A 15,642-nucleotide genomic window follows, 5' to 3' on the forward strand; every position below is an offset into this window, starting at 1 on the left:
TTCTGAACCCAACTTGGCAGGGCCGAGCTCAGTGCGGTGGTCTTTGAAGGTGCTCAGCCTCATGTCAGTAGATTTACTGACACATAAAAGAGCTCCTGCAGGACCACTTTCATGTTGTAAACATTTTCCAAGTATATTTGTTGATTACATCACACAATTTTTTCCCTCCATTAGGCACTGTATTGTCACCGACTTAACCTGTTTCACGTTGCTTAATGTAATGTAAAAGGCCATGCCTCTGGCCAACATCAGTTACTGTACTGAAATCCTGTTTACTCATTTTATCACCAATCTCTCTTGCTCTTTATATATAACATTACAGTCACTGTTTCCATGATTTGCATTCGCCCTGCTTGTCTAGAGAGTTGACGTATAGTACAGTTCTTAAAGTTTTGCAACCTAAGGCAAGTTACACTCTAAGATGATGTTGGATTATTATCCCCATCCAACAGCTCGTGGATAATGCTCTCCCAGTGCTTGAGAACTATCCTTTTATTCTCCGTTTGGTTTACGTCGCACTTTTGTTTGACCCTCATTTTCATATTATCTTTTTTGTTATCGTGCAGGTCTTAATTTTCTTGCTGCACATGGCTTGCAATTTTATTTGAATTACTTCCAACAATTTGGATTTTTTTTTTTCCAAACCGCCAGCAGTTGGGACTACTTAAAAAGTACTGCATGTTACAGCAGAATATTTGCAAGTGTTAAGGTAGGAATACTTTCCATATCGACGAACAAACTATAAATACAAACTTCAAGCTTAGTCTGATCTAGTGGAGGTTATGTTGCGATTGCTACCAAAGATGTTATCAGTTGACGGTCGTACACAAAATGAGTATATCTACTCAATTTCAAATGATCGGCATCGTGGTGCATTTGAGCATCTACTCCATCAGAGGAGAACCTTTTTATTCTCACCAAATGGAGTACATGCTACTTGGGCTGAAAATATATAAGTGCTCATGCTCGTGCCTATATGCTTAAAGTACTAAAGTTTCATTCATACCACCCATGGTTAACATGTTCACTGCCACCTTAATTAAACCTATAAGTTACTGCAGGAGCTGATATAATTTTCTTTCCTTTCTATTGGTTAAAAGGTAGTAGAATGTATATTTATAATAAATTAGAAGTGAAGTTTTTACACACATGAAATCATAAATGACATGTGCGTCATCGGCACTGAAGAACAATATAATATTCTAGGTGCCGTTAGATGCACATGTGTGTCGTTTTTGTACATGTTGTTTATTCAGCTTACATACATTGCATTCTAACAAATGGTGTTGCATCAGTATCCTATAATTGTTCACCAAGAATAACCTTCAATAACCTTTATGCCTAGCACTAGTGGTAAATCCTAAAGCAAGGCTCTAATTAAAGTGCAAAATATTGAAGGAAATTAGGACGGTAATAAGTGGGTTCAGTTCTTTTCCCCTTGTTGTGGCACGATTTACATCGCTTTCTGATCGATGTTCCCTTTTGCATGTACTTTTTATGTTGGAGTTTGAAGGATCAGTAGAATTGTCACTGCCAGTCGTAGGTTTGAAAGCAACAGGTCACACACCAATAACCCGAACACACAGCTTGAACGTCAGTCTTGAATGCCATTACAGGAGAACAAAGCCCAGTTAAAGTGAAGACTAGTAAAGACACGTAAAAGTTTATCATATATAATTACGTGCATTTGTGTCTGGTGGCAGCGAACGTGTTCAGAGGCTATTTAGAGGTTGTAGTTAGGTTGCCCCTGAGGGTTGGGTGTCACTGTAGGATCCCAATTAGAATATAGTTTTAGGGCACAAGTTGTTCTGGGTGATTTGCTGCAAAAGGACATTATTACGAAAATGTTGCAAACTTCAAGTTGTAATGAATTGGGAGCAAGTCTAACTGCTAGATTAAATGGTATTCTTCCAGCTGCAAGTGGGGGTGGATGGTGTGAAGTAACATTAGTAGACAAATTGAAAAGCTTGAAAGGGATTTTTAAAAGGAGCAGAGGTGAATGTGAAATAATACGTAAATAATGTAGGAATTCACAGAAACTGGGGCAGAATTTTGTTTCAGAAAGAGGTATAGGGGATCAAATCAGTATAGAGGATGTTTAAAATATTTTTAACCTTACGAATTATTTACAGATGGACTTGGTAAATAATTGATCAGGAATATACAACCTTGTCATCAGCCCTGAATACGGGTAAGTGCTGACTGATTATTAAACAAAAGCATGCCATAACTTCCTGTTCCTCCGGTACAAGAAATGCAAACGAGCTTGCTGACACACATACTTAAGCAGGAAAAGAATTATGTAAGCTGCATTAGCATTATTACATACATGCAGAATTTAATTTAGTTGAAAAGAGCAAGTAACACCTTGACTCTTTTTGGTGAATCTTAACCCTTTACTGCATGAATTATTTTTCGTTTTCATTTGAAGATTTCAAGCTTTAATGTTCAACTTACGTTCAGTGTTTTAGATCTACCAGCAGTTCTTAACTGGGGCTAGTAGCTTAACACTAACATTCAAAGATTGAACATTACTGCCTGCTGGCCATGGGTACGGTATTGCTAGGCGCAATTATACTCGCACGGCCATAGGTCGGTAATGTCTTTGAAGTTGAGCCAGAGGTACTCCTGAAGCTTGTAGTAATGTGATGGGGAGGACCCACGTAAAATAAATGATGGTTGGTATGCATGGGTGTTGAGGAGGTGGGAGTACCTTTGGTTGTAGGACTGCTTCGTCATATGTTATGTAAAAAAAAACCAAGCTATCCCTGGTATAGGGCCTATGTGTTTGACTGTACAGTTGAAGGTGTGCCGTAAAACTGCCTGTATCAATCTCTATCCATTTATACAGGTGAATTTATGATGCTTGAGGGCAACAGTATGCAGTAAAGGGTTAAGAGCAGGTTGTCCCCTTAGATATCATTTCACCTACAGTGTTGTTCCTTACTTTTGAGCCTATTTGTAGATATAAAATTAAAAATTTACTCCTTAACAATTGGGTCAGTCATTCTGTTGTGGTGGTAAATATTAGTTCATTGAACCTCAACTGAGGTTGCCACATGAAGATCATCGATTTGTAACAACATGGCATGTAGGCCTAAACCCATTTCTCCTCATCTCCGACCTGGTATCAAGGGTCCGAACTTAGGTGTCGACAAACAACTTGTGAAGTGAGCTAATTTCTTGACTTTTTTCACTGAGTATTGAAGCTAAGGACTGAGAATTTTCAGCCTTTAGGCAGTGCTTTCTGCAAATGGACTAATTGCTACATTTGAATGTGTCTCTGGTGAGTGTCTAATCCTAAACTACCGGGCGAGTTGGCCGTGCGCGTAGAGGCGTGCAGCTGTGAGCTTGCATCCGGGAGATAGTAGGTTCGAATCCCACTATCGGCAGCCCTGAAGATGGTTTTCCGTGGTTTCCCATTTTCACACCAGGCAAATGCTGGGGCTGTACCTTAATTAAGGCCACGGCCGATTCCTTCCAACTTCCAGGCCTTTCCTATCCCATCGTCGCCATAAGACCTAACTGTGTCGGTGCGACGTAAAGCCCCTAGCAAAATATAATCCTAAACTTAGAGAGAGGATATTCTGTTTACAGATATTTCCTTTTCCAGGTAAGGCAGGACAAAGGCCAAAGCATAACAGACGTCAGCAGAAGATGCGAGATACCCGCAAAGCAGCTGAAAGAGAAGGCCCTGAAATGGACGCCTTTAATGAACCTCCAGCTGAAGATACAGCTCCTGCTGCTGTTCCTAGTCGCCCCGTTCAAAGCGAAAGTCAGGATTCAAAGGTATGCATATTTTTCTCATGTTCTTGCTGTGCAGGTTTTTATTTAAAATAATTTGTAGTTTTTGGATAATTTATAATTTTAAATATTAAAATAATAATTTACACCACCATTCAATACTTCGGTCCATGAGTCACATCAGGGAGTAATTCAGGAAACCGGTATTTCACATTCGTCACCACGTAAACAGCAAAATTATTACAGTTATGGGCTTACTGGTCCCACTCAGTGGCGAGTTAAGTTACGTTCCATTTCAACAGAAGTAATCATAGTAAGTGCGTTTAATCGTGCAGCTTCTTTGATAAATAAGATCCCACTCACCATGGCGGGCAATGCTCTCACTGCCACAGTTTCTGTGCCTCCGTACTCTGGTGCAAAGTCTTAAATTATACTCTTTGTAGTTTTAGACACAAATGATAAAAGAATTGTTGACCAGTTTTCTGAAAAAATCTCTAGCATGATCGTGCAGTTAGGTTTTAATAGTTCTGAAGCATTTATTTTTGCAATTTTTTTACTTTCAAGTAAAATAAATGTTATTCATTACACCGGTACAGTTACTCATGTAGATTTAAACAATAAATCAAGCAGTAACATCGTGTTTAAAATCAAAATGTCTTAAAAACACATTTTTATCATGAAAGAAGCACAAAAACCTACTTTACGTGTTGGAGGATGAAAAGTTCTATTTTTGTACAGGTGAATGTACGGCAAAAAATCGTCCTACCTTACATGATAAGAGTCCGAAACCTTGTTTGTCCTTATACAAGCAAAGTTACTAGTTACACTTGAAGCACTTTTTCGTGCAACATGTGCATGTTTCCACCTGGCTACATCTTGATGATGCAGTGTTGCTAAGTAATGGCCAATGTCCATACCTATCATAGCTCTTTTTAGTTACTGGTTTCGGCGGTGGTGTGTATATCCTTGCCTTTTTAGGAGGCAACACATTCTTTTTTTTTTTTTCCCTTCTCTTTCTCTATGGAGTTGCAATTAGTGCCTCTGCAATTACAATTTTAAATTGCAATTGATCATGGATCTTTTTCTTTGCCATTTTATTGGCTCTGTAGAGTAGCGAAAATCATCTAACGTGGCATCATTGGGTACTGAATAGGAGAGTCAGTATGTGGGTGTTAGTTTTTCTTCATCACCAGATAGCTCACCAAAGACATCATCCATTAAATTATGCTCAGTTAGGTCTACAGAGGGATAACAAATCATATTAACTCGCAAGTAGCTTTTAATATTGACAATACTCTTCTTGAAGTAACAATTTTAACACTCTTATTGATAACAGAAAGTTTCCATGGACTTGCATTAAACCTAACTCGATCGTGCCGCTATAAATTCACAAGTTTGTCACACCTTCTATTAATAAAATTGAATTTCATTTATTTACCCATAAACTTAACTTATTTATATAAGAGAATCAATGTAAAAATGCATGGTGTATTAAATTTACTTGCTCTCCGAGCACATGACTACTAGCCCTGGTATAAGTTTCACGGCTTCTGTGATATGACACGCGGAATTCACAGAATCGTTCCAGTCCATACTGTTGCAGAGTAAAGAGCTGGTTTCACCGGGAAAATATTAAAACCGAACCCACACGATAGTGTGGCCTAAGGTGGAAAGGGTAAAGTCAACATTCTTATTCAGATTATCTCGGTGTTGCATGTTTTTGTGCTGCAGAAATTAACCCTCTCCCGCCCATAGCGTTGTAAAGCGTACTTGTACTTCTATTCGCATGTATGAGCCATCTATCGGCCGATAGACAAATAACTTACTGTTACTAGCATGTGCACTTCCTAGAGACCAAAGATATTAGTTTTCTTTTAAAACCTTAGCAGGCGTATTAGAGCACGAAATACGGAAGGCAGTGACATGTTGTAAACAAACGTGTCGGCGCTTAATTCACGTGAAAATATTTTATGCCATAACGACATTGAACGTTTGGTGAACGATAATTCTGACTGTGAAAATGTTGGTAGTGGCATAAGTGAACTCAGTGAAGTGGAAGCTGAAAATATTTAAGGAAATGACTACGTACACATGCGTGATGACGTAGATTGCAGGTCCAACTTTAAGTGGACAAATACATTGTCTTATGTCGAACCGGCAGACTTTACTGAAGAGGTAGGACCTTGCCATTCTCTTCCTGTGGGTAGCACAGCATTAAAGTATTTCTCCCTTATATTTGATGAAAACATTTTCGATTTAATTGCTCAGAAAACAAATGAGCTTGCTGCTTACTTGCAGCGTAAGAAAGGTATAGTTGATACAAAATGGAGGGATACTTCTATTGAAGAAATAAGGGCATATTTTGGAATATTAATCTATATTGGTATTGTTCAGCTTCGTGACACACACATGTATTGGTTAGATGACTTTGTGTCTCGCCCTTTAGTAGTTCAGGCAATGCTGTGAAATCGCTTTGAAGACCTGACAAATTATTTGCATTTGGTGTCAGAGGAGGAACAAGATAAGGACAGTTTGGATTATTTGTACAAAGTGAGACCAATTCTCAACCTTGTGGCAGTATTCAGAGAAATCTATAAACCAGAAAAGGAACTTCGTGCTGAGGCTGTGATTGCTTTCAAATGGGGGATGAAAGCTTGGCAACAAGATCAGGTTATACTTTAGACATTGATTTCTACCTCGGAAAGAAACAAATGAGGAATAAAGTTTTTCTGCTACGTGAACAAGTTGTTCTCGAATTTAGTAGGAAATGCTGGGGAAAGTATCACGTATATTTTGATAACTTTTTCACTTCACCAAGACTCCATAGGATGACAATAAGACTTTTGGTTGTGGAACAGCGAGAACTAACAGGAAAGATTGTCCTTTACCCCACAAAAATACCAAAAGCCTGAAGATGAAAACACGGGATTCTAAATTTATGCAAGCTGGAGATGTCATTGCCACAGTCTGACATAAGAGACGTTGCTTTCCTCAGTACCAACAGTAACCCTGCAGTTTTCTTAACCCTGAAGAAAAAAAAGGACATTGCAATGAAAGAATTGATGTGCAAGCACCAGAAATTATACACAACTACATGAAAAATATGGGTGGAGTTGACCGAAGTGATCAAGCACGTTCATATTACGATGTTGGCAGACCATCCGTGAAATGGTGGAAGTATATCTTCTATTTCATTATAAACATTGCTATAGTGAATCCATTTATTGTATTTGACCAAGTAATAGACCCTGCAACAGTAGACATGGAACAACATAGCTAGAATTAAGGACGCAACTTGTCAAACAGCTGGTTGGGAATTTCACTTGCCACAAACGAGTAGGAAGAAAAAGAAGTCTTCCTGATGTAACCACATCTCCAAAACAATTCCATTCCATAATAAAAATTCCTGGAAGGGTAAAATCATGTGTGAAATGTGCTGCTGACAAAAAGGACTTTATCTGGAAGAAATGTGCAGTCAGCCTTTATGTGTAAACAATGCAAGTTGTGTTTGTGCAAATCCGATTGCTTTCTATTGTTCCGCCAACAAAGAGTTGAAGTTATAAATTAAACTCTACAATGCACCCATTTCCTGTTTGTATGTAGTGTTCAGTTTCATTTGGTGAAAGAATCATATTTCTATGTTTTTGTACAATATACATTTTTGCATTATCATGATGGCTGAAAATAATTGCTTGAATTCTGGGGAAAACGTGCATTTTGATATGGGCGGGAAAGGATTAAGTATGCCAATGCTTTCTACAAGAAGGCGCAAGATAAGAATATCTTAACGCGATATACAGTGAAATCTCTCACCTGGGACATCTGTATAGTCTGGATTAACCTTTTGTTTGTACATATGTTGAACGCACCTTTTAATTTATTTCCCTCTTTTTTACATGCTAATTGTCTTCCGTTCATTGGCCACTCACCTCTGGACATTGGACAGGCTGTAAATCTTAGTTTGGACAGGTTCAAAACTTAATTTTGTTTTGATGTTTTCTAATGGTTTGGCAGTTAATTTTAACATTGTCCGAGATCTTTTAAAAACAATAGTGTTAAAACGCTTCCCGTACTTGGCATTATAACATATAAACATGGATGATGAGGCGATATTTTCAGTGACTGGTTATGAGAAATCAATCTAACAATGAAGAAGGCTTAGCTTAAAATACTGTTGTTTGTCAAGAATGATTCAAGCCACATGGATCTAAATGTATCTAATGTCGCAGTAAAGTATTTATTTCAGTAGAGCACAGGTCTTATGAGCCCTATTTGACAGGTTTGAACATGGCTCAGTCTGGTGGTATTTCAAGGTGTTCAAATGAGTCGGCCTAATGTCAGTACACTGGCATGTTAAAGAATTTGTGTAGGACAAAATTTCAGCATCTTCGTGTCTCTGAAAACTGTAATGGTAGTTAACCCTCTCCCGCCCATAGCGTAGTAATGCGTAGCACGAAAGCTTAGGGCCTCCCGCCCATAGCGCAGTAAAGCGTACTTGTACTTCTAGTCGCATGTATGAGCCATCTATCAGCCGATAGACAAATATAACTTACTGTTACTAGCATGTGCACTTCCTAGAGACCAAAGATATTAGTTTTCTTCTTTTAAAACCTTAGCAGGCATATTAGAACACGAAATACGGAAGGCAGTGACATATTGTAAACAAACATGTCGACGACATTGAACGTTTGGTGAATGATAATTCTGACTGTGAAACTGTTAGTAGTGGCTTAAGTGAACTCAGCGAAGTGGAAAGTGAAAATGAAAGTGACGATATTTCAGGAAATGACGACGTACACATGCGTGATGACATAGATTGTAGGCCTAAATTTCAGTGGAGAAATACATTGTCTTACGTTGAACCGGCGGACTTTACTGAAGAGGTAGGACCTTGCCATTCTCTTCCTGTGGGTAGTATAGCATTAGAGTATTTCTCCCTTATATTTGATGAAAACACTTTCTATTTAATTGCCCAGAAAACGAATGAGCATGCTGCTTACTTGCAGCGTAAGAAAGGTATAGTTGATACGAAATGGATGGATACTTCTATTGAAGAAATAAGGGCATATTTTGGAACATTAATCTATATGGGTATTGTTCAGCTTCGTGACACACGCATGTATTGGTCAGACGACCTTGTGTCTTGTCCTTTAGTAGTTCAGGCAATGCTGCGAAATCACTTCAGAGAAGTGACAAAATATTTGTATTTGATGTCAGAAGAGGAACAAGGTAAGGACAATTTGGATTATTTGTACAAATTGAGACCAATTCTCAACCTTGTGACAGTATTCAGAGAAATTTATAAACCTGAAAAGGAACTTTGTGTTGATGAGGCTATGATTGCTTTCAAGGGTAGGTTAGGTATAAAACAGTATATCAAGTCTAAACCTACCAAATGGGGGATGAAAGCTTGGGTTTTGGCTACAAGATCAGGTTATACTTTAGACATTGATTTCTACCTCGGAAAGAAACAAAAGAGGAATAAAGATTTGCTGCTACGTGAACAAGTTGTTCTCGAATTGAGTAGGAAATACTGGGGAAAGTATCACCTATATTTTGATAACTTTTTCACTTCACCAAGACTCCTGTCAATATTGAATGACAATAAGACTAATGGTTGTGGAACAGCGAGAACTAACAGAAAAGATTGGCCCTTACCCCTTAAAAATACCAAAAGCCTGAAGATGAAAAGAGGGAATTCTAAATTTATGCAAGCTGGAGATGTCATTGCCACAGTCTGGCATGATAAGAGACGTTGCTTTCCTCAGTACCAACAGTAACCCTGCAGTTTTCTTAACCCTGAAGAAAAAAACATTACATTGCAATGAAAGAATTGATGTGCAAGCACCAGAAATTGTACACAACTACATGAAAAATGTGGGTGGAGTTGACCGAAGTGATCAAGCACGTTCATATTACGATGTTGGCAGACCATCCGTGAAATGGTGGAAGTATATCTTCTATTTCATTATAAACATTGCTATAGTGAATTCATTCATTGTATTTGACCACAGTAATAGACCCTGCAACAGTAGACATGGAACAACACAGCTAGTATTCAGGACGCAACTTGTCAAACAGCTGATTGGGAATTTCACTTGCCGCAAACGAGTAGGAAGAAAAAGAAGTCTTCCTGATGTAACCACATCTCCAAAACAATTCCATTCCATAGTAAAAATTCCTGGTAGGGTAAAATCGTGTGTGAAATGTGCTGCTGACAAAAAAAGGACTTTATCTGGAAGAAATGTGCAGTCAGCCTTTATGTGTAAACAATGCAAGTTGTGTTTGTGCAAATCCGATTGCTTTCTATTGTTCCACCAACAAAGAGGAGTTGAAGTTATAAATTAAACTCTACAATGCACCCATTTCCTATGTGTATATACTGTTGACTTTAATTTGGTGAAAGAATCATATTTCTATGTTCATTAATTTTTGTACGATATACATTTTTATGAATGTCTGCATTATCATAATGATGTCTGAAAAGAATTGCTTCAATTCTGGGGAAAACACATTTTAATATGGGCGGGATAAAAAAGCAATACTTATTATTAATTTAATACAGTAAAACCTCGTTATGTTTCTGTAGGGGACAACAACAATGAACGTGTTGAGCGAAAAAACGTACTAGTGAATATACAAATAAAAACTATCCAACAGGGATATGGAAACACTAGATAAGATTTTTTCGGACATTCTACATCGTTCATCTGCAGGTACAGTGAAGCATGTACCTGCTATTTCTAAAGATGAGAGGAAAGTATTAAAAGGCATGAAAAACATGAGAGAACAAATATGAAAACATATGCATGAGGGCCAAAATAAAAAACAAAAACTGCTTAATTATTGCAGATCACACACTTCCTAAAACAAATGTTTGTAGTAGCCTTTTATTTCCGAGCAGTGGGTTATTAAACATTATTTTCTGGTTACAAAACTAATTGGAGGTTACATTCGATTATGTGCAACCGCCATTTTGAAAAACTGCATTTCGACACAGTCGAATGATCAAGTTTAATCTCAAAAATGCTAGTTTAATATTCGCGACCTCCGCACGCTTACGGATGCGGATGCCAGTCCTCTTTCTAAAAGATTTTAATTTTGTCTTCAATAGTAAGGAATTTCAGAATTTTTACCGTATCCGTAACTAGCCTATCACAAGAACACTAGTCAGTTTCACACGATTATGTTCCTAATCCAGATACACACTGCCGTATCATGTGACAGTATTTCTCAGTACCACTCAACACAAAATAAATTTCCATCTTCTGAATGGAATACGAAATAGAAGCACACATAAGCTCACTTCTTCTGTAATCACGCAACTATGGCAACGGATTTTACCAAAGTTGTAAATCGCATTTCTTTTCCAAGTTATGACAAGTAACATTTTCAGGGCTAGGAAAAATGTGATCGTACTAAGCGGTAATAGCAAGAATTCGTTATGCGACAACAGTATTTTAATATAGATTTAATATGATGAAAGTCGGGGCTCCAAATTTACGACATGCTAAGCGGGAAAACGTGTTAATGAGGAATGTACCAACGAGGTTCCACTGTATTTGTTATTCAACATTTATGCATCCCAGCTTAACTATTGAATTGCAACCATTAGACAAAGGGATAATTCAAGGTGTAAAATTGCTATACAGAAAACAGTTGATTCTTTCTACAACAAATTGGAAGGGATTTCTTTCAGACCAGTGGATTATTAAACATTACTTTTCTGGTCACACATTTCGACAGTGAATTGGAGGTTATACACAGCCATGTGGGACTGCAACAGAATGACTTCGGTCACCATTTTACTTCTAGTGTCTCCAGGAATTGCTCTTTTCCTTATTGTCAATTTGGGGTGCATAAACTTGGTTGAACTTTTTCACTTCTCCCTCCATCCTCAGTTGTACTGATTACTGTTACAAACATAGTCTACCTTACACTAATTTTCATACATGGTTTTGTTAACAATCAAATTCTACTCCATTCTTTTCCTTATCTCTTCCACTCCGATATCTTTGACCCTTCTTCACTGCCTTTCCCTTCCATTTGACCTCACTGTTCCATCATTGCAACATTTCCTTTCTCCATAGTGTTATAGTAATAACTAAGAATATAATTATCTACCAGATTCTTGTTTTGACAGTATAGGTAATAGACATTGTTTTTCAACCCTAGCTGATAGGATGTTAATTATGACTTGTGTTTACTCTCTGATCCTTCTCATATTGCTAAATTGTGGTTGTGGTAGTTTATGATGATATTGCATTGTCTTGCCAGACTGGAGTTTCTGAGCTACAGTCATGATTGCTGCTTTTTTCTGAGGCTACTAGCACTTGCTACCTTGTCTTAACATGTTTTTGTGTGTTTTGTTTTCTTAAAATGTTTTTTCCTTTTAGAATGAAGCAGCAGATGCTGATGAGGAGGAGAAGCTAATTGCAGCTCGCAATGAAGAGAATGCAAAAGTATCGGCTGCTGCTCTTGAGGATGAGGCCCCTATTATTGAAAATCCACCTCCCAAAACTCCAGCAATTATTCTGAAGCATAATTACAAGGAAGGTAATAGAATGACTGATTTTTCTGTCCATTGGAAGTTCATGCAAATGCTCTGACAATATTAGACCATAAATGTTCATTGTTCATTTTTATGTTGCTGTCAATCTCTTTAGCTGTGCAGAAACATTCAGTGCGCTAACAGGCATATTGTACATACTACAGGGATATAAGAAACCAGAAGTGGCAATAATCTAGACATAATTATTTGGCTATTCATATTCCGTAGCATATTTCACAGGAAGATATTCCTAGTTCTGCACTTTCTTGTGCATTTTCTATTATTAAGGTTAGATGATTGTATTCATCTGAATGCCATTTTGACTGAGGTGGCATGCTGATAATTATTGCATTCACTTGAATTCTTGAGGAAATTGTGTCAGAGGGCAGTACAGTACATAAACATAAATGATCCAGTTAACATATCGCTGGGAACATGGTGATAAGTAGAGCTCAAATTTCCATGCACTATCAAATCTCAAAATATGCATGCATCCAATCACTATCATATAGCAAAACATGTACAGTAGAGTGGAAAATATGCTTTATCAAAATTCAGTTGACATGGTTTCTTTTGAAACATTGTAAGACAACTAATTTCTCCAAATTGTCTTCACTTAAGCTCATCCATTTTGTCTGCCAGTACACAGAAAATTATCTTTCTACGCTCCCAAGTAAGTGACAGGTGCTTACATAAGTGAAGACCTATGGGACAAAGTAATGGTCGTTGCAGGTGATAAATATCATTATCGATCCATAATGAAGATGAGGCATCCCATGCCAAAACTCGCCTTCTCCACACTAACAAATTTTTCAGGAAACACAAAAAACGAATTGCTAACATAATGCCTAGTGTTTTTTGATGAAAACAATTCTAAAATTATAAAGAAATCATCCAAGGTCATTAAATATTGGGTAAATAAACCATGTATTGTAGAGACTGTGTTATTTACGTTTAAAAAATGGAGAAGGTGAGTTTTGGCATGACTGATGGGATAAGGCAAGTTTTGCTCCAACACAGATGGGATAAGATCAGTTTTGCTGCAACCGAAAATTACTTTGAATATCTGTTTACATTGAACAAGGTGGACCCAAATAATTAACACTTTTGAAAATTACGTTTAAACATTTATTTATTAATACATAAAAGGTCAATGAATTTTTAAAAAATACATGAAGCAGTGTTTCATTAGTCCTTGGTGATTTTATTTTAACAATTACGTCTACACCTTCTTCTTCTTCCTGGCTACAGTAAGATTCTTAATTCTCGTCCTCATTGGCACCAACAACAGCTTCATAATACGTACTGAGAATATTCTTCAGATAGTTCGTTGATGGATTGTCAAACCACTGATCACCAAAGTGACTGATAAGTAGTTTTTTGACGTCATTGATCTTGGCTGGCTTAACCATAACACCTCGTGGAACCTGATTAACAACTACGTCTTTTAATGTTTTACCTTTCTTCATAACTGACCTTGGTACGTTCATGCCAGAATTGTACGATACTTCACCTGTGATTAGAACATCATTGATTGATGTTTTTCGTGAAAGTATGAACCGTTTGCACAAGAAAAACAGGAAATGCCACTGTCCTGGTTTTTTCATAACTGCTGTGGCGGTTTTTTCCAGTCTGACACTTGGCAATCTTCAGCTAGTTTTGTTACTGTTCCATGTTTGTTGAAGATCTCAGTATATGTATCACGTTCATAGATAACTGACATTTTTCTGAGTGACTTTTGAATTAAACCAAAAATCCTGTCTGATGGCAGGAAAAACTGGAAAAACAAGTTCTATTTTCTTCACATTCTGTGGAGCACTATTCAGTAAATAATGAGCATACATAGGTAGCATTATAGAATTGCGATTATGGCCACCGCAATCATCAGCACAGAGCCTGATCACAGGGGTATCAAACAGGTCAGTTTTCACTAAGCAATCATGGACTGCAGAAGCTATTTCATTGGATGACTTGCTTTACTCATTTTCATTCCAAGTGTAAATGTGTACTCTGTCTTTAGTCAACTTTTCTTTGGATGAACCTTTGACTATGGTAAAATTGTAGGTGTAGAGTTGCCTACAATAGTAGGCACATTGGTCTGGTACTTCGGGAACTACTAAGTTCTTCTGACACTCAAAACTAAATATTTGCATTCCTTCTGACAGTCAAAACTAAATATTTGCATTCCTTCTGCACTGTACTGAAGCTTAGAGAAGAACACCTTTGCACGTATTTTATGACACGTAAACCAATCATTGCCACTGATTTAGAACCAGGATCCTTTGCAGCTTTTAACTGTTCTTTTAACTGTAATGTTTAGTTAGGAACTTACGCCTAGTACTGAAGTAAACAACAGTGTGTTACTTTTGGCGTTTTGCAATTGTTCTCTTCCAGTTTACGGGGTCTGCGGTCCTCTTTCTACCTTTCCCCTTTTCTGCCGGAGTTATACTAGTATTCATTCTAAAACTTTTTATCAAATACAGCAACAGTATACCTTTACTCAAATGCAACATAAACAGTAAAGAACAACAACTAACTGGCTGCTGGCCGGGTATTCACGTGACCTCCCAGCTGTGCTGTGATTGGCCAGGTGGATTAGACCAGTTTAGGAATGACAGGTGCATTGGAAAAGGCAAGTTTTGCTATGACACTCATACATGTTTTGCCCTTGTTTGAGGGCATCATCAGTTATAGTACTACCTTAATGCATAAATCAGGTACCTGTTTTGTAATTAAATTGTAAATACTAAGATACATAATTGTCATAGTACGGTGGGAAAGTCAAGAGAAAAACATAGTTCATTGGTGATATAGATAACAATATATCAGCTGTTGGCTGTAAATTATCGGTTGTGAAGGATAACAGCATCAAATTGGTAGATTATTTCCTACAAAGGATGACTTAACGTTAACATGGGGCAGTTTAAGGGAAAGTAAGTTACTTGTACTAATAGGTAAGACCACAGAGTATTTGACAATGTCCAGCAGCAGTTGTCCATATAAAGTATTGACGTTATATTATCAGAAATGCTGGTAACTGTTACTAAAATTTCATTAAACAGTGTTCATTGAGTAAACAACATTCATTAATAAATGGAGTTTAAAGGGGTTACATTAACTTGTTTACCGACACTGTAGTCAGCACCAATGCGTACAACCACAGGGTATTTTAGCAGTGTACTGACAGACAAAATGGATGAGCTTAAGTGAAGACAATTTGGAGAAATTAGTTTTCTTACAATGTTACTTACACAGAAAATTATCTTTCTACGCTCCCAAGAAGTGACAGGTGCATACTTAAGTGAAGACCTATGGGACAAAGTGAGGTCAAATTTTACATCTTTTGC

At 37.4% G+C, this 15,642-nt stretch overlaps 1 protein-coding gene across 5 annotated transcripts in view; it reads left to right on the top strand.

The window, feature by feature from the left end:
* Positions 1-15,642, top strand: part of LOC136876417 (eukaryotic translation initiation factor 4 gamma 1) — a 700,368-nt gene that overhangs the window by 483,675 nt on the left and 201,051 nt on the right. For all 5 annotated transcript variants that reach the window (XM_067150372.2, XM_067150376.2, XM_067150374.2 and 2 more), the window contains 2 exons: positions 3,614-3,789; positions 12,141-12,300. In XM_067150372.2, coding sequence (XP_067006473.2) covers positions 3,614-3,789; positions 12,141-12,300 — 336 coding nt within the window. The remainder of the gene's footprint in view (positions 1-3,613; positions 3,790-12,140; positions 12,301-15,642) is intronic.

The sequence above is a fragment of the Anabrus simplex genome, chromosome 6 (genome assembly GCF_040414725.1).
Source record: "Anabrus simplex isolate iqAnaSimp1 chromosome 6, ASM4041472v1, whole genome shotgun sequence".
Classification (NCBI taxonomy): domain Eukaryota; kingdom Metazoa; phylum Arthropoda; class Insecta; order Orthoptera; family Tettigoniidae; genus Anabrus; species Anabrus simplex.